Genomic DNA, 25,765 nt, shown 5'->3' with positions numbered 1-25,765 from the left:
TGAGAAGAAAATAAATAAAAATATTACTACCCGACATATTAATAATATTTTATGCCATTGTTTGTTTTTGACATCTTGCTGCGAGAAGAGTAAAGAGGAGATTTTGTGGGTAAGGGTAGATAGCTCCCATTGTTCTGTGACCTGTCAATCATCAAGCCAGGGGTCATATTTCATTATGTGTTCATTTGTATCTGAAGTTGTACTCATGGATGTATAAAGAAGAGTTCTACCGCAAAGTTATTCTCCATGGGGACTTCCGGCAACAATCTTGATTCTGATTGGCCAGAAGACTCGAAAAAACATCAGTGAAGATATTTTATTGAGAAGATGATCACTATGTGACAGAAGTTTTCAAAACCGTTTATGGTCTCCGGTACTTCCAGTCCAACGCCGACTGCATGCATAGCGTTAGAAAATCGGGCCTTCAAAATAAAAGTTTGACTTTTCCCCCCCCCCCCAAAAAAAGAAATCGCGATCCACTCTAAACGGGTCCGCGACCCACCAGTTGAGAACCACTGCCTTAGCTTATATTTCTTTACTAAATAATAATAATAACAATAATAATCATAACAATAATAATTGTAGTTTACCCAAAGCTGAATTCAATTATAAGCAATAAAAAACAACCAGTCTTGACTGTGTTCAATTGTGGAGTACAAAAGAAAATTATAGGTATCACAAAATAAATGACTGCATGAATAAATACAAAAATAAATGAATAAATATGGAAATAAATACATTCTGGAATAACAAAGGAATAAATAAATGAAAGAACATAAGCTGACAATAAAAAAACAAAACAAAAAACAGTCCTAACCCCAATTTAGTATCATGCATACGTACATTTATCTATAAAACATTTTACAGGTTGTAGGCAGCAGCAGGCAGTAAAGTGAAGTAAATCCAATCTGCTACCGTGCTGTTAATGACCACCTACACCAGGGATCACCAACTACATTTGTCCAAGGGCCAAAATGTATCCAATAGACACTATCGCGGGCCAGCGATTTTTATAGAGTCCACAATGCTAGTGGAGCACGCTCAGGTACTGCGGACCGCATAAAGCTTTAAAGCAGACCCTTCACGCTAACGAAGGATCGCTTCTAGGCAGGGTTGGGAGGGTTACTTTGTAAATGTAATCAGTTACTGAATACTGAATACATGCTCTGAAAGTAATCAGAATACGGTTAGTTACGTATTCAGATTACTTTTAGAATACTTTTGGAATAATTTCTTTTTCCATAAGAGATGGGTATGTTTTGGTGTACAGGAGACACTTATTTTACTGTTTTAATGGCTTATCAAGAACTCAAATACAACATCTTGGTGTCATTCTGGACAGCTCCCTCTCATCTGCACCCCACATAAAAAACATCACCCGGACTGCATTCTTTGTACTGTCTTAAAACCTTTCCTTGGAATATGTTATGAATTGTAAGGTGTCCTTGGGTGCTTTGAAAGGCGCCCCTAAATAGAATGAATTATCATTATTATTTATTATCTGAAACGATGTAATAACTTTTAAAACTTTTTCCAGTGACTTGGCCCATGCATTCAGCAGCAGCAGGCCATTCACTTTGATTTGATCCAGTTATGAAATGTCATCATTTCAACAATAAATAAATGCTACATAAACGTTATCTTGCACATTTTATCAAACCATCTCCGTTTCTAACTTTCAATATATTTTAAAAGAGATCTCTCTCTCTCATCTGCGTGCGGGGGCGGGGCCTCACAGGCACGTTGCATCTCTCTCTCGCTCACAGACATGCTGCAGCGCTGTGCAGTGTGCACACAGTTCTGCTGGTAATGGATATTAGATTTTGTGAGGAAACTTTTGCACCAATAATTCCAATAAGTATTCCAAAATGTATTCACTTCAGGTTTACGAAAGTAACTGTCATCAGATTACTCGTTTTTCAAATTTAACGCCATCTGAATACAGTTAGCCTACTTGATTTTTGTATTCTGATTACGTAACTCCGTTACATATATTCCATTACAACCCAACCCTGCTTCTAGGCTACTGTCCCGCAGCTCCTGCCTCTCTGTTGGACTCTGTGGCAGCGGGGCTGCTTCTGTGGAGCGCACACAAAGCAGACTGTTCACAACGAAGGATCACTTCTTCTTCAAGGCAGGGAAGGTTTCGCAGTAGGCAGTCTACTGTTCCGCAGCTGCTGCCTCTCTGTTGGACTCTGGTACTGCACCTTACTCAGGAGACGTTGTAAAAAAAAATATGGGCGGGGGGCAACGCAGTAACCACTCCGCCAACGCCACAGTCACGGCCCGTCCACACTATAGCTTCAAAAAAAGCTTGGAGCTGGGCGTGTCTGAAGCTTGGGGATTTTATTCGAGTACCGCGACCAACAACTAATCACATGACTGTCCCGCCCCCGGCATACAAAGCAAAAAACCCGGGGGATTTTATGCGAGCAATATATATATATATATATAAACTCCCCAAACAGGCGAAAACCTACCAGTTGCACCCACTGTCTCTGCCACCTCCCTCCATGCCTGGTTCCTCCGGTTTGTATCCCAGTAAATAGTTCTGGTCGTAAAGAACCGGGTGATTTGCTACCGTAATTTGAACTGCGGTCTGGCTCTCCCAGCTTGCACGCGGTTTGATTGGCTAGCGCTTGAACTGTCAGATTTGCATAAACGGGATTTGATTGGCTGACGCTGGCTACTCCGGCGTCTCCGGCTTCAGAAGTTGAACATTGTTCAACTTTTGCAGCCTGAAACGCCAGGAAAGCTCCGCTCTGCTACCCACAATTCAGTTCGGCGAAAAGCGATGCAACGTGACGTCACCCCATTCAAAGTGAATGGGCAGACGCGTTGGAAACCGTTTTTGAAGCTGTCGAAGCTGTAGTGTGGACGGGCCGTCACCCAAGTCGCGCGGGCCGGATGAGAATGTCTGGCGGGCCGGATGTGGCCCGCGGGCCGCCAGTTGGTGGTCACTGACCTACACATTCATTGAGGAATACGTACAACTGTGGATTAGAGGTGTTTATTATTACGAAGCATCCACCTTGTTGAAAAAGCATCTCTGAATGAGCCACTCAACCATGGCTGATGTGTAGCTGACCTCAACCTCTATTCAACACAGTAGAATCGTCCTACAGGAAGAAACTCAAGTATTCTGTCGTACAGGAGGAAACATATTGCGTGCCACTTTTCAAATGATGGCTTGGATTACACTTGCCCTTGTGTGCATGTTCATCTGCATTGCATTACTGGCAATTCAACTGCAGCTCACTTCCTATGCACTCTTCATAACACTATAAGTGATGCATCCATCTAAAGATATATCAAAAGTGAATGACATCTTAAGAAATAGTCAATATAATGGTTGTTGATGGCTTCTCACAAAGAAAAAATGTTGATCTTAAAAAAATAAAGAAATGTATGGAGGAGGACTGAATCACCCACATCATTCTGCTGTCAAAATTCAACCTCCACTCCCTTTTCCTTTGCGAAAACTTAACCAGACATTTCGCAGCAGAGCGTCTCAATGTTTGAACACGCTTTCTGTTCCCTGTCAGTCTTCAGTCTGCCATTGCACCGTCCCATGACACATCCAGTGACACAAATAGAGGTGACCACTTTGTCAGATTACCATATGTGGTTTCTTCAAAGGGATTGAACACACAAGGCTACTGCATGAGTTTGAGTTTATTTGATGTGAGTTGTGTTGGACAATCCAGGTCTGAGATGACACCTCTAGCTGCTTTCCAGACAAATTTGATTATCTTCAGCTCCGTGTTCCACCTGGTGACACCTGCAGGTTTCTGTTTCAGCCTTTATCTACATCTCGTATTGATTTATAGCAGACTGTCAAAAACATGGACTGTTTTCATGGATGAAAGTCAGTCATATCATCGCTGAAATCAGTGGTTTTAGGACCACATGCCTAAATGCTCATTGTCTCTCTATCCTGTTGAGAAACGGAAAATATCAGAGGACAATGACGTTTCGCTTTGCTTTACAGGGTTTTTACTACATAGACACAAAAAGCATCAGCTATTTCTAAATTGTAAATACAAGAAAGATTTAACTTTATCTTAAATTTGGGATTTTTTACCTTTCTAGATGTATTGCATTTATGCTGATATACAGCAGGAAACCAGGGCTTTGTCCCCCACACATTTCCAGACACTCATCCTTGACGTTTTATTTTCGAAAATGCAAACACTTTGACCCACTATACACATATAACACTTCAGAGGACATGTTAGAGACAGATATCTGAAAACTTGCACAAGCTTTGCTTTACTACTGCTTTACAAGGTCTCTTTAAGCGTTTGACCAATCATAACAGAGCCAGTCAACTAACCAATGTGGTTTCAGACAGAGGGTGAAAAGAGGTAGAGGCACAGGCAGTGTGAGAAAAATAAAGAGCTTTTTGAACATTAAAGCATGTCAACATGTCACAGTAGAGACACTAAACACTAACATGAACCTGAACATGAGCATAATATTTCCTGTTTAACAAAAATCTTTGATTTCAGGCAGGAACACTTCAACCAGGTGGTACATTATTAATATGAATTTTGAATCAAAGAGGGCCTTCAGTAGAGCCTTGGGGGACCCCAGTACAATTTGTTAATCTCTCTACAGATTTTCATATTGCATGATTATCATCTATTCTACTTAATTTGTACTGTCATTAAAATTAGACGAGGGAACAAAATGATTACTTTATTAAATGTTTCAATTTATTAAACATTTAATTACTTTCTTCTATAAAGTAACAGTTTGCAGTTTCTCTTGAGTGATGCCTTCTGGGTGAATGTAGTCTCCTAAATTGGTGTGAAAACAGCATTTGGACGTTCAGAGAAAATTGCTTTACAAACAGATGTATACTGTATTTGTTTACATAAAGTAGTAGCATTTCACTTTATTAAGCAAAGTTCATTATTTCTAGGTGGCTGTGGCTCATTTCGAAGTGTCTTTGGGCAAGATACTTCATACCAACTTGTTCCCAGAGGCCTGTCTGTGATAATGATGTGTCACTAAATCGCTTTGGATAACAGCGTCAGCCAATACCATGTAATGTAATGTATATATATATTAGGGCCGGGACTCGATTAATTAGAGGCTTTGTAATTAATTAATCGAAATTAATCACATTTTTAATCACATAAATATTTGACCTGAGAACAGTGAGAAGCAATTTTTTTCACATGGATTTTAGTATACCATTGAATAATGACTGAATACATAAGCTTAAGCAACAAAACATTGTTTATTTTTTTCAAGGTTGTACTTAGCCAAGACCAACAGAAAAGTGCAATTTTTGCCATAAAGTGTAGCAATAGCATATTTAGGAATGTAGTACATTTCAGAGATTCAGGTAGCCTATAGGTAGGTAGACCTTCTGTAAACTGTAACACTTTGTTTTTTAAGTAAAACACAATACTTTCAAGTACATTCAGAACATTGGAAACCCTGACTATTAGAAAACATCTCTCTGTTGCTTCAGAGGCCATAACAGACTTTGTTGATTTACCAACAGTTGATTTAAAAAATCTAATCAATTTCAGTCCAACTCTCTCAATAACCTTGGCCAAACAATAAACAGTTCAACATAAAGTGCCAGTTGCACCAACAACGTAATAAATAGTTCAACATAAAGTGCCAGTTGCACCAACAACGTAATAAATAGTTCAACATAAAGTGTCAGTTGCACCAACAACGTAATAAATAGTTCAACATAAAGTGTACCATTTAAAATAAAATAAAAAAGTGCCAGTGATTGACCTCAATCCCTCCTATTCTTCCAATATCCTCATGAAAAATAAAATCTCTCTGTTGCATAGGCCACTGTTTGATCAACGCGAATTGGGTGTGGGTCCTTGTACTCCGAGTCGGGCTAACGTCCACGCTAGCTTCCACGCTAGCTGCTATATGTTTTGCATTGAGGTGATACTTGAGGCTTGATGTGCTGCGGTGATATGCAAATTCCTTTTTGCATAATTTGCAAACAACCGTGCTCTTATTGACGCTTCCATCCGTCCGTTTTTTAAAACAAAATGTCCCATCCACGGGGCCAACCAAAGCGGTCTCATCAGCTTCTTCGTTCATGTTTGACTATTGTTCACTGTGGTTTGTTGTTGTCTGAAGTGATGAACGTTAGTTGGTGCTCCAGTATAATCGATACCCCTGAAACTCATCCAGTGAGAAACGTTCCACGGTGCAAAAATAAGTGCGATTAAAATGCGTTAATTTTTTTAACGCGTTAATTTTTGTTTAATTAATTAATCTTAATTAACGCGTTAAAGTCCCGGCCCTAATATATATATATATATATATTCATTAAAACCCTTTAAATAAGTGTCATGGTCTCCCTATCGAAAAGCCTCTATTTAAAAAAGAAGCAGACAAAATCTGGTGATCAGATGTTTCCAAATGTGCAAGGAAAACCATATGCTTAGATGAGTATTGAAACAGTACAATTCTTCTGGTATTCCTTATCGTTATAAAAGGGAAACTAGTGATACATGCTGGGGTAGTTCTGCTGTATGATATACAAATATATAGCTGACAATAATGGTCTTCAGAGAGGGGAAGAATAGGCTTTAGGGGAGTGATCCGTTAGGGTGTCCCCCTCCACCCTCTAATAAATGTTATTTATATGAATGAGGAGGATGGATGACTGTCCCATTAACTTGTGATACAACCTGAGTCTAAAACTACATTAACCTTTACAGATCATCATCCATCTAAATTCTAAATGCTGGTCGAATACCTTCTTTTGATGATTTATTTCTGACTGATGTTGGTTTCATCTCCATAACAATGTGGAAATAACATCAACATTTACATTTGAAATTGCCTTATGCTTTCCTTTTTAACAATTCCGAGCTAATAATGTAAGCATGGAAAATGGGTCACATTAATCTAATATCTTTGGGTTTTTGTTAGTTTATGTGGGAAATTAATGTTTGAGTGTATCTTAATGCTGTGTCAGTGGGTTGTAATGCTCTCTGACACACCTAACGCGTGGCTCCATTACTGGATATGTGTTATTCTACAAATATGTTTAACAAACTATACTATTTAAAATGTCTTGCCACTTTAGTTAAATTATTACAAAGAAAATGTAATTTTTTTTCAAGCAATACTTGGTGTCTATTGGACTGTGGACCGGAGGGTGAACCAGGATTTACCATAGAGTCTATGGCCCAATCCCAAAACAACTCCCTCGACCCTACCCCTCCGTGACGGAGTGAACTCCGTCTGTAGCCACACTCGCAGCTCAACGAGGCTCCCTCCTGTCAGGTGGAGGGAGTAAATACAGCAGCAAGCTTTGGGACGGCCTCCCCTCTCTCCGGCAGAAACAGGAAATGCCGTAACTGTATGTAACAACGGTTTCAAATCAGCATCTCTTTGACAAAAAATGTAAATTAATAACTCCAAACATCTTTAATTGTGTTTGTGTTTGTTTTTGTAAAGCTCTTTTAGCTTTAAACCTGATGTTTATAAGCTTCTTAGTTTTTGCAACAGTCTGTAAATATACACAACTTTATAATAAAATACACACATTTACCTTGTTCTAGACTAAACACAGGTATGATCCTAAGTTAAAAACACATGAGGTTATCATGAGGTTGTTAACATCGCAGTTTATCAGTGGATGTTTGCTGGAACTACTTGTAAACAGCGTGTTTCCTGACGGACACACACAGCATGACTCCGGTCAGGTAGAGACGGTAGAGACTGGTCTCAATTCAGAACCGCTGCAGACTCGCTGTTTGAGATCTTGATAGCCCACTCCCCCTCCACACCGCTCCACACTCGTTGGTTTGGAACAGCCCTCAATATGGCGGACCTTTCTGAAAGCCATAAAGATGACATTAGTCATTTAGATAACTTGTGTCCTCAATTACCATGGGATTACTGAAACTACCATGAATTTAAGAAAATGGTAGAAATGAATCTAACCTGAATTTTGAAGCATTCCTTTAGATACCCTCCCTCTAAATATATCAATAAACATTAGAAAGTGATGCTCATGACTACCATACAAGTTTAAGAAGATAATATTGGTTTTAAAGAATTCAAAGCTATAAATAAACAGCAACAGGCTCTTTAACCAAGGCACTGTTAGCCTAACATGTAAACTAGTTGTTCACACTAATCCTAATATTATCAATTAATATTAGCAAATTCTATTTTATTTTTAAAACATATTGATGTAAATACATACATATATCGATTTGTTGTATAAATATTGCAAATCAAAACCTTTATTCACTAATAATTACCAAAAATCGTAGTTCTATCTCCTGTTATCAATGCATTCACATTGCCCGCCGTGAACTTCCGGGGAACGATCCTCGTCTACATGAACCACGTGACGATAACCGTTTTTGGACTTCCGCTGTCGTAACTCTTCTATCTATATGGCGCTGCTACAACTGTCATGTCGTCTGAGTGCCTTTATTACTCCATACTATACACCTACCACTGGTCCGTTACAATCCCAGCTATACCGAAAACCTGGAGTGGATTCCACTGCCCTCTGCTCAGAGCTGGTCCAAATACCTGGAGTGGATTCCACCGCCCTCTGCTCAGAGCTGGTTCAAATTCCTGGAGTGGATCCCAATGCCCTCTGCTCAGGGCTGGCCCAAATACCTGGAGTGGATTACACCGCCCTCTGCTCAGAACTGGTCCAAATTCCTGGAGTGGATCCCAATGCCCTCTGCTCAGAGCTGGCCCAAATACCTGGAGTGGATTCCCCCGCCCTCTGCTCAGATCCGGTCCAAATACCTGGAGTGGATTCCCTCGCCCTCTGCTCAGAGCTGGCCCAAATACCTGGAGTGGATTCCCCCGCCCTCTGCTCAGATCCGGTCCAAATACCTGGAGTGGATTCCACTGCCCTCAACCACCAAAAACTGATAATAACACACTTCCTTCCACCTTCACTCCGCTCCTCCCCCCCATTTCACGTTCCCCCCGCACTGTCAACATGGACAACCTCTTAACTCTTCAGCGACCTGACCACACCACGCCCCTCCCACTCAACTAACATTGCCCTCCTTAACATCCGATCACTCAACAAGAAAGCCCTCATCCTCCATGAACTAATCTTGGAAAAATCCCTTGACTTCCTTCTACTCACCGAAAACTGGCAACAGCCCGATGACTTCTTCTCCCTCAACCAAACATCCCCCCTGGCTTTAAATACTTCACTAAACCCCGCCCCTCCCGCCGTGGTGGTGGCCTTGCTGTAATCCACAATCAGAACATCCAGATCACAGAACTAACCCTCCCCTCAGTATCGTCCTTTGAATTAATTGCCTTCAAAGCCCCTCCCTCACTGACAGTCATCCTCATCTACCGGCCTCCTAAACCTCATCCCTCCTTTCTCTCCGATTTCACTGAATTCCTCACACTAGCCTCACCCCTCTCTCAACGTCTGTTACTACTTGGTGACCTCAACATTCACATTGACTCACCCACCTGCAAGCTTGCATCCGAATTCACAACCCTACTGGACAATTTCTCTATCACCCAACATGTCACCTTCCCCACCCATGACAAAGGACACATCCTTGATCTTGTCTGCTCTACCAACCTCCCAGTGATTGACCTCCACCCTTGCCCATTTCCCCTCTCCGACCACAAACTCATACAATTCACCACAACCTGCTCCCTTGACCCTCTACCCACTCCTCTCCTGAAGTCCTGCCCCCCCGTCCTCTGCCCCTATCTTGCTAACCTTTTCAACTCCTCGCTGTCCCATGGAATCGTCCCCTCTGCCTTTAAAACTGCTGCCGTTATTCCAATCCTCCAAAAACCCGGTCTTGATCCCTCCTCCCTCACTAACTACCGCCCCATCTCCAACCTACCATTCCTCTCAAAAACTCTTGAATGCTTTGTAGCCAAACAAATTCACTGCCATCTCCAAACCAACCAGCTTTACGAACCCCTTCAGTCTGGATTTCGTCCTCACCACATACTTGCCAACCTTGAGACCTCAGAAATTGGGAGAATTTTAAAACCACCGCGGGGGGGGGGGGGGGGGGGGGGTGCTGTGCTAGTGAATCGCCGGAGCTGTACTAGATTAACATTAACATGCTTATTGTAGTTCTAAGTGCACTGTCTTGCAGCCTGTAGCATGGAGCATATGTGTGGGCTGGACCAGGAAAGGAGTGAGCAGAGGGTCGAGTTGTCGATTCTTGTTCTGTTTTCTGTGATATCACTTCGTCACCCTCTCAGACTTTCAGTTGTGCGCGCTACTAAAGAGACGTGCCACCATGGAAACCAAACAATGGTGTAGCTGTATTAAAGTCCGAGTGGAAACAGTCCTGAGTAAATCTGATTTTGTCAGAAATCGGGAGAAATATGACCCCGGGAGGAAACCGGGAGAGGGCTATGAAATTGAGAGTCTCCCGCGAAAATCGGGAGGGTTGGCAAGTATGCCTCACCACAGTACAGAAACTGCACTCGTCAAAGTCCTCAACGACCTCCTCACCTCTGCTGACACTGGTTCCCTCAAAATTCCTCCTCGACCTGAGTGTAGCCTTCGATACCGTGAGCCACAACATCCTGCTCACCCGACTCAGGGACATTGGTATTGAAGGTATTGCACTCAGATGGCTCCAGTCCTACCTCACTGAACGATCCCACTTCATCTCCCTCCCCAACAACTCTTCTACCACAGCCTCGATCACCCAAGGCGTTCCTCACGGATTAGTACTTGGCCCCCTCCTCTTCATCATCTACATCCTCCCCCTCGGTCAGATACTCCGCCACTTCAACCTGGACTTCCACTGCTATGCTGATGACACTCAGATCTACCTCAGCACCAAATCCCTCCATAACCCACCCCTTACCCACATTGATTCATGTCTGACAGCTATTAAAACGTGGATACAACATAACTTCCTCAAACTGGACAATCCATTCCCACATCCACACTCTGCAGCTTTGGGGACAGAGCCTTCTCAGTAGCAGCTCCTAGGCTCTGGAATTCCCTCCCCCAAGATCTCTGTGACTCTGTTGTCCCTCACAGTCTTTCAGTCCCGCCTCAAAACACATCTTTTCAACTCTGTCTACCCATAAGCCCCCCCCCCTCTCAATCAACTACCTCCTGACTGCCTTTTTTTGTTTATTTTATTTTTACTATATTTATTTGTTTGCCTGTCAAAAGCGCTATATAAATAAAATGTATTATTATTATTATGTTGATTTAGAAAAAGGTGTCAGTTAAAATGACATGAAATGTAATTTCTAAACTGTTATTACAAGCTGTAACATTTAAACCTAAATCTGTAATTGTCTCACTTTCTATTTTGTGCAGATTTCAGCTGGATACCAGGGCTTTTTACACATTTCCACACACAGATGTATGATCTTTTGTGTGGAAAAAGCGGACCCTCTGACCCGCTCACACAAACACCTCCCAGGAGACTTCAGTGCCAAAACATTCAAATAGGTTTTTGTCCATCGGCAGACAGTGATTTTGTGCCCTTGCATTCACATCAAACAGATGACAGGCCGAGCTTAACCAGCCCAACTGAGGCTCTCATTAGACTCCACTAAAAACGACAAACGAAGAAACAAGACATGACAACTCTGCTTCGAAAAAAAATCCCTCACCAACGTATGGCAGCAGAAGCAGTTGGCAGCACTCCCATAGGAACAGGAGCCACTTGATTTGCAAGCGACATCAACACATTTCCTCTCTTCTTCCGCTCTGTACTCTCCTTTTCTCTCTCCCTCCTTTAGTATTCAATTAATCTGCGTCTCCCTCTTCGCTCGCCATCCTTTGCATTCGTCTTCTGTTTCACTTTCTCTTCTTCCATCCATCACTTAATTTTGTCCTCACTTCCTTTGCAATGTTTTGAAAAACAACAGGCAATAATGAGTCTGCCAGACAGCAAGGGGTGTCGACGTCTGTGTGGGCTTGTTCAGATAGATTGTCACCCCCAAGGTCACCCCCCCCCCCCTCCTCCTGTCCTTTATCTATCTCTCTGTGGACACGGTGCTGCTCTTGAGTCGCTGTTGCACTTTCATCCCAACTCCCACGAGTCTGGGCAAACAAATATGCTTGGAGCAATAATAGAGTGGTGCAGTGATGACGTATTTTTGTTGTTAGCCTCGCAAGTGCTCCCTTAACCAAAATCTAGGGGATTTTATCATTGAGTTTGTTATATTCCATAAAATAAGCTATATGTTGAGCACACATTTATGATTTATGAATTTATGTACTTTTTTAAATATGTTTTGTCCAGAAATAAGTAAAAGGCGAACAATCGGCTATTAACAAACTATTTGACTGTTGCATGACTTAATTAAATACCGCTTAGCTAAAAGTGGCGAATGTTCTACATGATGATGCTTAGCAGTCTCCTTAGCCACTTGTTAGCAACATCAGTTTTACAGACACAGAGAAGCTTCAGACATTCATTAGTAGGAGGTTTTTTTAAATATTATATTTAGTGGAACAAAAGTGAAAATGTTGTTAGCTTGTGTTAACAGAAATGGGAACAGGAAGTGCTACTTTCCTGGTTTAGGAATCATTCTTCACTATGTACACATCACAGATTGAAGTTAACAAGCACATTTTCTATTTTCAAATCTTGTACACATCCCATGGACAACAATTGACTCTCTGATGATTCACATTATGGTCTCAAACTAAGTATTTATTTCCCTCTGAGTCAAGCTCTTTCAGCCAATCTAGAACAAGAAAAAGGAAAGAAAGATGGAGAGCATCTGGAGCGATTGCGATAAGGAGGAGGAACTAACTTCACTCGTGTCCTACCACCATCCCATCCACCCTTAGCAAGTCTGACTTTCCCCATTTCAGAGACACAATAATATACCTATGGTGATCAATAAAACACTCAATGGAGAGGGCAGCAACGGGTCAAAAAAATGGAATGGTTGCCAAGGAAGTCACCCACAATGAGACGCTGACATATAGACTCCATAATATGCAGTAATGTTGTGCACATCAGAGTCCAATCCAGTGGGAGCAGAGCGTTGGTCCTGCTTTCTTTATGGTGTACTGAACAGGGACGACTCTGCTTATTGTTGACAGTTGGGGCTCATTCAGCACTGTTTTCAAGTCAGTGCAAAGCCATGGCATAAGTGAATCTCAGTAATGCAGCTGAGGTGCTTACATCAGGTAATGTGTTCTGCGCCTGCCTCGCTGAAACAGTGTGTCTCTCTCCTGTCATTTCTCACACAACAAACAATTTAACCAATATATAACCAATACATAATCCCTGAGTTATGGTATATAGTACCTATTATTGTATTTATTATTATTAATAATATTATTACAATTATTATTAATATTATTTATTTTTCTATTTTCAGCAATTTAGTTATTTCAAATTATTACTCTTTATATTAGGATTTTTATTTTTCTCTCTCCTTTACAATGCCAATTAAACCAAGAATATAGTCAAACTAAATTGAAACTGGTGTAAATTGAACAGAAATCATAAAACATGATGCCACAATTCAACTTGTTTTCCATATTATTTATTGTATATGGATGATTCCTATGTTATATTTCAAAAATAAAGAATGGAAAAGTAAGGCTGTGGTACAAACACAACATTCCCTTTTTGCCATGTTAAGTTTCTTTAAAAGAGTACCATGATGTCTACCCATCCAAGTCCAACCCCATGCTGTATGACTCTTGACCCCATTGGTATTTTGTGACTCGTCTTACTCTTTTATCCATATATGTGACCCTGCACTTCTTTTCAACTGTCCTGTAATCAATTAATCAATAAAAAAAAAGTGTAATATTTTTGGCGATCTAATGTTGGTCTGAACTGTCTCTTACCAATTCGTATAACAATGTGAAGTGTATTTAAAGTGTATAAAGTGGATGTGATACTGCCCATGACTTGAATGCAAGGACTCACTGGTGAATGCAGGGGAACTTCAATTGATTTATACTTTTCCAACTATTAACACAACCTTGTGCAAAGCTTTTAAACATTTGCTTTAGTAAAGTAGTTCTCTGTGGTTTACTCCACATAAATATAAAAAAATCACTAGCACTTACACACAAGCCTGCTCAGTATAACCTTGCTCTGATAAAGCTAAAAAGGACTCTCTATTCACAAAATCAGTTCATGAATTCTAAATGAAAGTAAAAGCTGAATTTGAAGGATACAATCTGTTGTAGCGTATATTCCTTTCTTCCTAACCTGGCTAGAAGACCAGAAAGTCAGGAGAGGACCTTGCAGGACAAAAGAAGAGGAATAATAAAATAATGAGTAACAAAAGGTCTATTTATGAAAGGATGGGCCTTGCAATAACCTAATAACTGATACTCCCACGTTCCAAGATAAAGCCTGCAGAGTCACAGCATTGTAAACTGTGGAAAAATAAAAAACACTGACTTTTCAATGTAAAATGGGATCATGCTATCATCTAATCAGCAAATGTATAATAGCTGGTAATATCACAACAGCCTGCAACACTGAAACAGAAAGCATCCAAACAAACTATTAAAGAAGCATTTTAAATACAAATATGTTCAATACTCCGCACAGGTTGTTTTTTTCTCTTGTGCATTTTAGCCTGTGTTTCAGAATGCTTCAGAGCCCTGGTGGCAGCACTGAATCTCAGTGTGCATGTCTTGTAGCTGACCCCTCCTCTCAGAGTTCATGCAGTGATGGAGAGATGGCCGGCCCTGCCCTGACACACTGACAGATGTCAGAGATGTGGCAGCTTCTCAGGGCTGCCTGCACATATATAATCATAAAGGTGCCTTCTGCTGGGGGGGGGTTATGAGTGCAGATGAGCCAGTGGTACGGTAAGAAACATTATTTTAGACAGCTTTCAGTCAGTGACTGCCCAGCATGACAGACATTTTGGTATTTCTACAATGATATCCAGATATAAAACTAGATAATGGATGCTGATTTGATCAGACATAATGGTTCTAAAAAAAGAGGATCAGATGCTGTGTTTTTACCACAGATACTTTTTGCACAGCATTTTAGTTCAATTTCCTCTTAAAATATAACATAAGAAGATGTTATACATCAAGTATTCATTTTAATTGAGACTATATACTGTAATTGATTTAATTTGTAGCATTGTATATTATGCAACATTTTAAATCCCCTATATGGGTCAGTGTTGACTTGAGTTACACTGTGATTTCCTGTGTACGAAGGCACGCAGCAGGCAGATGTAAAACAGTGCACAGAAGAAATCAGCAACAGGTGGCTGCTTTCCTACAGTCCAAGGGGATACAACTGGATTGCAATAACATAGAGGCATGTCACCCGCTACCCAGGCGGAAGGACAGCAACAATCCGGCTATCATACTGAGGTTTGTGAACAGAAAACACAAGATCAGTAGGCTAAAACAGGGAAGAAAGCTGAAAGGATCAGATGTCTATATGAATGATCATTTAACTAAACGCAACGCTGAAATAGCTAGAAAAGTGCGCTACCTAAAGAAACAGAGAAAAATTCAAAACACTTGGACTTCAAACTGTAACATATTTATTAAACTAAATGGAACACCAGAGGAAGCAAAAGTGCTGGTCATCAGGAACGTCATGGATTTGGAAAGATACCAGTGATCATCATCATACACCGGACTGTGAGGTAATACACACACAAAGCCATGGTGCACACTGACGACACCTGCTCATATACATCTGAAATCAATAGTGACATAACTCAGAGGATAAAGGATAATGATCAAATGGAACTAAAAACATTTGAGTACACTGATCACAAGCTACATGACTTGGAACATGAAATTGATCCGGACAATAACTTTTTCGTCAACAACAACATCTGTTACTACTACCCTGATGAACAATACAACCAGAACATTGAATCAAATGGCAAATGATGAATCATCCATTTTAATAGCAGATGCCTGTACGCAAACTTTAACAACATCAGAGAATATTTACATACATTTACTAATCCATTCAACATAATTGCTATTTCTGAAACATGGATCAACAACGAAAAGGACATAGACTTTGAGCTGGATGGATATGAGCTCAGATACAAAAATAGATCAAATAAGGGAGGAGGAGGAGTTGCCATCTATGTGGACACAACTCTGCACTTTAGTGTGGAGGACAGTATGATAACTGTGGTTGACAACCTATTAGAAAGTATAACAATTGAAATCTAGAAGGAAAAAAATTAAAATGTCATAATTAGCTGTATATACAGTATAGGACGCCAGGGTCAAGCATTGACACTTTCACAGATTGGATGGAAGGCATGTTTTCTAAAATAAATAATAAAGCTATATTCATATGTGGAGATTTTAATATGAACGTGCTTAATCCTAACAAGCGCAAAACTACTGATGAATTCATAAATACAATGTATAGTCTGAGCCTATTTCCGAAAATAACTAGACCCAGTAGAGTGACATCCCATTGTACCACCCTAATAGATAATGTATTTAACAATGACATTGCAAACCACACAGTAAGTGGCTTATTAATCAATGATATCAGTGATCACTTGCCAGTGTTCACAGTCTATGGTAGCAACTACAGGAAAAATAAGCCAGAAAAAGAAAAAAGATACAGACGGATGCGATCAGAGGAATCCATCACCGCACTAAAAAATGAATTGCTGGAACAGAATTGGGACACACTTTACGAAGAAAGAGACATTGATTCTGCTTATGAAACCTTTCTAAGGATATTTAGGTCATTATATGACAAAAACTGCCCAATTAAAGAATACAGCAGAAAACAAAAATATATTCATTGTCCATGGATCACAAAGGGATTACAAAATGCCTGCAAAAAGAAAAAAACACTGTATAGGGACTTCATTAAACAAAGAACTCAAAGTGCAGAGGATACATATAAAAAATATAAAAATAAGTTGACTAATATTATAAGAACAAGCAAGAAAGACTATAATAAGAAAGTAATAGATAAAAACAAAAGCAATATTAAAAGGAATATGGGATATACTATATACAATAAACAGTATTGTAAGAAATAAGTCTAAACAGAAAGGATATCCTGAGTATTTTACTGATAACTATAACGAAAAGTATAATGTAAATAATGTAGCAAACAACTTCAATCAATTCTTTGTGAATGTTGGACCCGATTTGGCGGGAAAAATCCCTGATCCAGGGACAACTGGGGAACATCAAGACAATGTTTTGGAGAGAAATCTCTGCTTAATGTTCATTAAACCAGTTGATGAAAGAGAGATATTAAATATTGCTCAAACATTTAAAAATAAAAAGTCTACTGATTATAATGACATGCAACCTGTCATTCCAAACTGGTACTTGTCCAAACAAAATGAAAATAGCTAAAGTCATACCTGTATACACAACTGGGAAAAAGCATAACTTCACGAACTACAGACCTATCTCTTTACTTCCCCAATTCTCAAAAATACTAAAAAAAGTATTTAACAACAGACTGGAAGCATTCATAGAAAAGCACAAATTAATCACGGACAGTCAATACGGATTTAGATCAAACAGATCAACATCACTGGCAATTATGGAATCAATTGAGGATATCACAGATGCCCTTGAACACAACAAATATGCAGTAGGGATTTTTATAGATATTAAAAAAGCTTTTGACACAATCAACCATGCTATTCTAGTATGTAATTAGAAAGGTATGGTATCAGGGGTATAGTTTTAGACTGGATTAAAAGCGATTTAAGCAATAGACAACAGTATGTAAAGATGGGAAATGACTGTTCTTCATGTTTAGACATTGCTTGTGGTGTCCCCCAGGTGTCAGTGTTGGGTCTTAATTGTTTATACTGTACATCAATGACATCTGTAGAGTATCCAATGTACTGAGGCTAGTTTTGTTTGCTGATGATACAAATATATTCTGTTCTGGGGAGAATTTAGAACAGCTAGTGCAGAACATAGAACATGAAATGCACAAATTAAAAAAATGGTTTGACAAAAATAAACTGTCATTAAACTTGAGTAAAACAAAATGAATGCTGTTCGGTAAACATAGAACAAAAACACAAATGCAAATGAAAATAGATGGGGTTGAAATTGAAAGAGTCCATGAAATTAAATGTCTTGGGGTAATAATAGATGACACAATAAGTTGGAACTGTAATGTACAATCAAAGCTGTCAAGAAGCATTTCCATACTAAACAAAGTAAAACAAGTTCTAGACCAGAAATCACTTCGCATTCTCTACTGTTCACTAGTCTTACCATATCTGGCTTACTGTGCTGAAATCTGGGGCAATAACTACAAAAGTTCTATACATGCAGTATCTATTCCACAAAAAAAAGCCATACGAATCATTCACAATGCCAAATACCTTGATCACATTAACAAATTATTCCTGCAGTCAAAATTGTTAAAATTCAAAAACCTGGTAGAATTCCAAACGGCACAAATCATGTTTAAGGCTAATCATAACGTTTTACCAAGAAAACCCCAAAAGTATTCACTCAACGAGTGGGGGGATATACGTAGTTCAAGGAGACAATTTCAATTCAAAATTCATAGGGCCCGTACAACCAGAATAACTTTTTGTATCTTAGCCTGTGGAGTGAGACTATGGAACAGTGTGAATGTGGAGCTAAAGCGATGTCCAGACATTACCCAGTTCAAGAGGAAATACAGAGACATTATTTTCTCGAGATACAGGGATGGGGAAGGTGTTTGACTATGTGTATATGTGTGAGTATGTAGTTGTGTATATGTATGTGTGCATATATGTATATCAATGTATGTATGTGTATGTATATTTGTATATGTATATATGTCAATCAACAGGTAAAGCCGATTAATAATACTAATAATATCAATAATAATGCATACAAATTATAATCATTGCAGATTATAGATTATAAATAAATCATTTAGGGACAAGGGGGTGAGATTAAATAAATTATAATTCTTCTCACTCCTTTTCGAACACTAGATGTGGCACTGTTTATGTTGCTAATGTTGTTGTTGTAAATGTCATTTTTTGTTTTGATTTCTCTTACATGACTATGCACTGCAACATTTGTTTTGTTTAGTAATTATTTATTTTATTTGTTCGAAATAAATGTATCAATCAATCAATCAATAAATCAATAAATCAATCAATCAATCAATCATAGTGTTAGTTATGCTGGAGCTCACCTGTAGTAGAGGACAGGTGGGTTGGCTTTGGCGGCACAGTGGAATTTGATCAGATTTCCCTCCAAAACAGGCTGTGGATCCACGGTGAGGTTTACGATCGGAAGGTCTGAGAGAGAGGAGAGATTATGAGTGGATGAAGAACAAAAAATTATAGAATGGTGCAGTATAATGACATATTTTGAAGGCAGACGCAGAAGTTAGCATCGCACAGGCTCCCTCTACTAAAATTAGGGGTGCACCGAATGGGAAAATCTTGGCCGAAACCGATACCGAAAATAGGAAACAGTTGGCCGAAAACCGAATGCCGAAAGCCCGAAAATGATTAATAGAAATATATATATAATATAATGTATACATTTTTTACCAATGTTGTTCAGCTACCTGATTATGGAAAAAGACATGATTATGGCAAAACTTAACTTAAATAATAATCACTATTATGGGTCCATAAAACATTTATTCAGCACTTTTGAATGCATACAGTACATTATTTCCAAGTCAAGTGCATTTTCTTTTCTCTGTAGGATAACTACAACAAAGTGCATTCAGAACAAAGCCAAGGTGCTTTAAAACTACAGAAACATCTAGGCCAGTAGGCCTACAACAAAATAGTGCAAATAAAGACTGTAACAGCCAGGCCTTCAACAACAACAAATGCACCTATAAGTTTGGTAACCTAACGTGTTGTTGTGATGACGTAATCAAAACGCGGCGACAAGCACAGCGCGCGACCATGCTCGCGGCTGGCTCACAGCCAACATGTCTGCCTCTTGGAGATATTTCAAAATATCAGAGAAAGAGGCGCGGATTGCAATTTGTAAAACGTGTTCAACTGACATTTCTCGAGGGCGTGTAACTGCAAAGACTTTCACCACTTCGGGATTACTCCACCACTTGAAATCAAAACACCCGGACGAATATGCGGAGTATGATCAACGTAACCCTCTTCTCTGACATTCGGTGATATGTTTTGCCTTTTTAACCATTTTCGGCCGATAATTTTCGGTGACCGAATATTCGGTGCATCCCTAACTAAAATCAATGGATTCTTCCAATGACATGTGGCAAACACACATTTATGATACTTACAGGTTCAGGAAAATCATTTCCACATATCAATACTTCTGATTTCTTTAGCCAGGAGTAAAAAGGTAACGCAGGAGTGATCCGGTCTGGCCGCGCTTCCCCGCCATTAGGAGGTACCAGGAGGGGGGCGGTGGCGAACCCGAGGACCCTGAGGGCTCCGGTGTCCACCTTTGTTCCCTTCACTAAGGTGGAGGGATTCACGGAGGATGGTTTCCCAACCACCCCCTCTCTGGAGCCAAGCCTGACGGCGTTCTTTGGGGTTAGGCAGGCCAACATGATCGCCGGACGGCGCCCTATGTTGGCCTCCCCCAAGGACCAGTATGTCGCCCGCCAGGCTGACCGGGCGCATCAGTGTGCTTTTCAGGCTTCGGCGGTGGCGAACAACATCACGTTGCTGTCCAACTCAGTGGTGATGCTGGTGGAGCGATCTCCCACCTTGGCACCAGAGGAGGCGGAGGAGATTGGTAAGGCAGCCAGCACGGCGCTCGTGCTGTGCGCATCCGTGGCTGTCTCCCAGGCGAGGATCGCTGCTTGGATGACGCAGATCCAGCGCCACCTCTGGCTGCAGCAGGCGGCTGTCACAGAGCCAGCCAGAAAGGTTTTGCTGGGCGCTCCGATCAGCCCTGAACAGGACGGGCTGTTCGGACCCCAGTACCTATCCATGGTGGAGTCCATGAAGGCGGCGGCGGAGCAGGCGGACGACATCCGCCAGCAATTTGGCTGGCTCCAGCCTGCGACAGGGTCACAGCGGCACCAGCGCCCGCAGCAGCAGCAGCGGCCAACCCGGCCACAGCCGCAGGCGGAGAGACGCCCACAGCAATCGAAGCCGAGGCGTCAGACTCGTCCGTCGGCGGAGGCAGGGGCGCCGTCCCGCGTCTCCGCCCAACCATCAATAGGGTCAACGGAGAGTGAGGTATTCCAGCTCGTCGTCTGCTCCACGAGAGCCTCCGAGGAAGCAGAGCCGGTCTTGGCGGGTTGGGGGGGGATTGTGAGGAAAATAAAGAAAGCTCATTTTCCAACCTTTTGTCGGAGTCATCAGTATCAAATGTGTCTCACATATCCCCACTCTGTGTAAACCAGCTGCCTATAACCGTTAATAGCGGTTAATAGCCAGCAGTGTTCGTTACAAGAGCCTGCAGTTTTTAATCTACCGGTTAATAAGCTGCAGAGCTCGTTAACTAAGCCAGCTGCCTCCGATCTGAGGCAGCAGGGCTCGCTGCAGAGGCCTGCTTGTTTTCACTTTTTCGGTTATTAAACCGCAGAGCTCGCGGCATTCCTCTGTCCGAGATACGCCACCTACACACGGTCACAATAAGCCCATGAGCGCCATTGTAACGCCTCATGTGGACGTCACTGCAGTAACTGCACACACCTCCACTCATCCCCTGAGCGTGTACGCGCCTCATGATGAGGGTCGGAGTGAAACGCAGCGTGTGGAGGCTTCCTCACAGCCCTTTCGCTCTAGGCCCACCTTGGGTTGCCTCACGGGCAGCGACGGCGATGGCTCTGGCGTGGCTCGTCGTCATGACGACCACAGCACATCTCGAGCATGTGCGTCCGCTCTCAGAGTGTTTCTGAGAGTGGCAGCGCGTGTGTTTGATGGACAGATGGATGAGCAGGCTGATCAGCAGAGGGTACACCCTGCAGTTCGCCTCCCCCCCCCCCCCCCCCCCCCCCCACAGGTCAATGGGATACAGGAGACACGCCTGTCATCCCGGGAACAGTGTCATGCGCTCCAGTCAGAGCTACGGGAACTCCTGTTGAAAGAGGCTATTTCCAGGGTTCCTCAAGGGAAGAAAATCAGGGGTATTACTCCCGCTATTTTCTTATCCCGAAAAAGACAGGGGGAATGAGACCCATCCTCGATCTATCAGCTTTCAACGAGGCGATAATGAAAAGGCCTTTTCACATGCTGACGATCAAAAGGGTGATAGAGTGTGTTCACCAGGGAGACTGGTTCACCTCTATAGACCTGAAGGATGCATACTTCCACGTACCCATCATCCCACAACACAGGAAATTCCTGCGGTTTTCATTCCAGGGAATATCGTACCAGTACAACCGTCTGTCGTTCAGTTATTCCCTGGCTTCTCGCACTTTTTCAAAGTGTGTAGAGACGGCGCTGCAGCTGCTACACAGAGGAGGGATGAGAGTACTGTTTTACCTGGACGACCTGCTGCTGATGGCTCGCTCCAGGGAGGAAGTTGCTTTACAGACGGTACAGCTCATATCGCATCTGTCAAAGCTGGGTTTCATAATAAACTGGAAAAAGATCTGTCCTCTTCCCTCCCAGAGTATTATTTACCTGGGTGTGGAATTAGACTCAGCCCGAATGAGAGCGCGACTCTCACTGCAGAGAGTGGAGCCACTGACAGCTCTCCTTCGACGCGTCACACCCCGCAGCTTGGTGACAGCCCTCTCCGTGATGCAGCTGCTTGGCTTGATGGCAGCCAGTCACGTGGCGATTCCCCCGGGTCTCCTTCACATGAGGAGACTCCAGAGGTGGTTTATTCACCTACGCATCGACCCCGTGTGACAGAAGAGGTGCATGGTGGCCATCTCTCCTTCCGTGGGTGCAGACTTAACCTATTGGAAAAGTCCCCACGTCCTGTCAGCGGGTGTGGCCCTGGGCAGAGTTACACATCTCGGTGTTCACAGACGCATCTCTCTCAGGGTGAGGAGGAACGTGTATGTCGCAGGCAGTGGGGGGACAGTGGCTCTCCACATAAACGTGCTGGAATTGCTCTCCGTACGGAGAATCAGCATGTATTATTTCGCACAGACAACAGAGCCGCGTCAGCCTACATCAATCGCCAGGGCGGAGTACGCTTAGCGCAGCTTCTGAACACAGCCAGGCGGCACCCAGTACACACCCTGTACTGGGTGTCCTGTCAGAGTGAGTGACCTCAGGGATCCAGCTGTGCACCTCTCTCCTGCCTCTCGGCATGAGGAGAGCGGCCCTTTTTCCCTCTTATAGGAGGGATGTTCCTTTTTCCTCTGACACACTTTGTACAGAGTGCCTGGTCAGAGTGAGTGACGTCAGGGATCCAGCTGGGCGCTCTCCTACCTGTCTGACACGCAGAGAGCTGCTGTTCCCCCTTTATGGTCGCTGGGCAAGGTGGACCTTTGTCTCTACTTTCTCACAGCGGCTGGTATGTATCGTTCCCAGCCTTCATCCCGTCAGGAAAGATAGGCATGTTTTGCTATGTTCCAGGGATGGTGATGCGCCATTACGCATGGCAAAACAGGCATGGGGTGTTATTGAGCAGGTGTGTCTCTGCTTTTAGTGCCGGGCGGACCCAGTGGGGCGCAGACTACATCATGCTTCGCCCTTAACCCAATAGCGATAGCCTTAGAGGGCGAAGCCATATACGAAATAGAACTGAAGTTACCTACTGTAACTCCAGCTTCTATGAGTACATGGTGTAGCCCTCTAAGTGCTGGGCCCCACTGGCTCCACGAATAGCTGAAGAAAAGTTATTTTGTATGGGAGCAGGTTGTCGGGCCTCCTTCCTATTTATACCGGAAGGGAGCCCGAGGGTGGGGCCCACCTTGCGGGTGGGCGTGGACTACAAGTGTTTCAGTGCTGCGCGGTGGCGCAGGGGGATTACCCAATAGCGATAGCCTTAGAGGTAGGGCTGTGCGATTAAGCAAAAATCATAATCACGATTATTTGGGTCAATAATTGACTTCACGATTATTTGACGATTATTCATTGACCATTTATTGAACTTTAAAACAAAAATATTTTACCAATAAACAAGATCAACAAATATGTTGGAGCAAACTTCCAAAACCATACTAAAGATATATTAATATGATAAATACAAATAAATTAGACCAAAATAATTAAATCAAATATGTTGCAGTGCACTGTCACAACCTACTGAAAACTCCTTAACATATAGCCAACATTTTGGTAAAACATATTCAACATATTCCATTCAGTTTAACGTTGAAGGCTGTCCAACCGTCATGGTCCAGAAGTAACAGGAAATAAATGTTGAACTACAATTTAAGACCAAATAAAAATGTTTTGGGCACCATGGCAAATGCTGGTAGGGCTGCTCATGTCATCTCTTAAAGATTTTTTGCAAGAAACACCAGCCTGTTTACATGGTCTGGTTTCAGAGATGAGCGCAGGCAGGTGACAATATTGCCACCTGTACTGAAGACCCTCTCTGAAGGAGGAACTTGTGGCAGTGCTGCCGCATATGACACAGGAAAAAAAGAAAAGACTCTGAACCCTTTCTTTGCCATTATATAAAAAGTGTTGCTACAAAAGTATAAATTAGGCTTACTAATAAGACAACTCAGATCTGAAGCTACACAGGAATCTGCTGCCAAAGTGCAATAAAAAAAGAAAAAATTAATAGAATCAAACCCATTTTTTGTTGCATTTTATTAGAGTGTAAAATGAAATGCCTTTAAAATAGGATGCAAGCAGCACTAGTTTCTTAACCTGAATTGATAATAGACTATAATCAATTTAAACAGAACAGGTCTTAATGTTAGCATTCTTATACCATTTTGTACAATAATTATAATGAATAACTTCAAACAAACTAAAACGTACAGCTGATTAATAACGATATCTAACTTAAGTTTTTATTATATCAAAAACCTGTTGAAATGCTACTGTTATTTTTACTGTCCCCAAAAGCGCGCCGGCATCCTCCAGGAATGCTTCTTTCACAACTTCGCCGTCTTTGAAAGACTTAATGTGCTTCGCAAGAACGTGACTGACACGATAAGATGCTATGCTAGCAGCCTTGCTCTAGTTGTTGGGCCTGGTGAAATTGGACTGCTGTGCATTTACCTTTCCTTTCAGGCCCCTCCCCTTTTGGGAGCGTAGGGCAGAATTAGGAGGGAATTCCGTCTCGTAGCTTTTGTGCACTGTTTTGAAATGCCGCTCCTAAATTAGCCACGCTCGCATTGCAGATGAGACAAATGGACTTTGAATTGGAATAGATACAAAAATAACCATCCTCCCACTCGGAGTGAAAATTATATATTTTGGGCTTTTTGATTCTGCCATAATTGCGGTCTTGTGTGTGTGCGGACTGTCACTCCTGTTGAAATGGACAATGTCAGCGAAATAGTGCCCGCTGCCCACCAGCCACGCCCCGACACATGGGGTGACGCCGGGCAATCCACGCCGGCGTTCAAGTGCATTATTCTGGCACAGGAAGATTATGTTACAGGACATTAACGATAAAACAGAATATTGTTGTTCTATTTTTAGACACATCTCGCGATCGACTGGGAATGTCCCCGCGACCCTTCTTTTTAACGAGTTGCTGCTCTTGTTGTGACATCTTCGCTCGCGCTGAACACTCACAACACGTCACTCCCACGTGGCCGAGTGGGCTTTTAGGGAGGGGTGAAAGCGCACCCAGCAAAATAATCGTATTTTGTCAATTATGCTGTTTTCATAATCATCGCAAGCCATAATCGTAATCGCGATTAAAATACGATTAATTGCACAGCCCCACTTAGAGGGCTACGCCATTTACTCATAGAAGCTGGAGTTACAGTAGGTAACTTCAGATATTCAC

General features: G+C 41.9%; 1 protein-coding gene across 1 annotated transcript in view; it reads right to left on the bottom strand.

Moving 5' to 3' along the window:
• The window catches only part of kirrel3a (kirre like nephrin family adhesion molecule 3a), a 456,972-nt gene that overhangs the window by 94,282 nt on the left and 336,925 nt on the right, over positions 1–25,765 (bottom strand). Inside the window, exon 6 of the mRNA XM_079650321.1 lies at positions 19,122–19,227. Coding sequence (XP_079506447.1) covers positions 19,122–19,227 — 106 coding nt within the window. The remainder of the gene's footprint in view (positions 1–19,121; positions 19,228–25,765) is intronic.

The sequence above is a fragment of the Notothenia rossii genome (assembly GCF_949606895.1).
Source record: "Notothenia rossii genome assembly, chromosome: 9".
NCBI lineage: Eukaryota > Metazoa > Chordata > Actinopteri > Perciformes > Nototheniidae > Notothenia > Notothenia rossii.
Note: the sequence above shows the minus strand (reverse complement) of the source record. Positions and strands in the feature narration are given on the sequence as shown.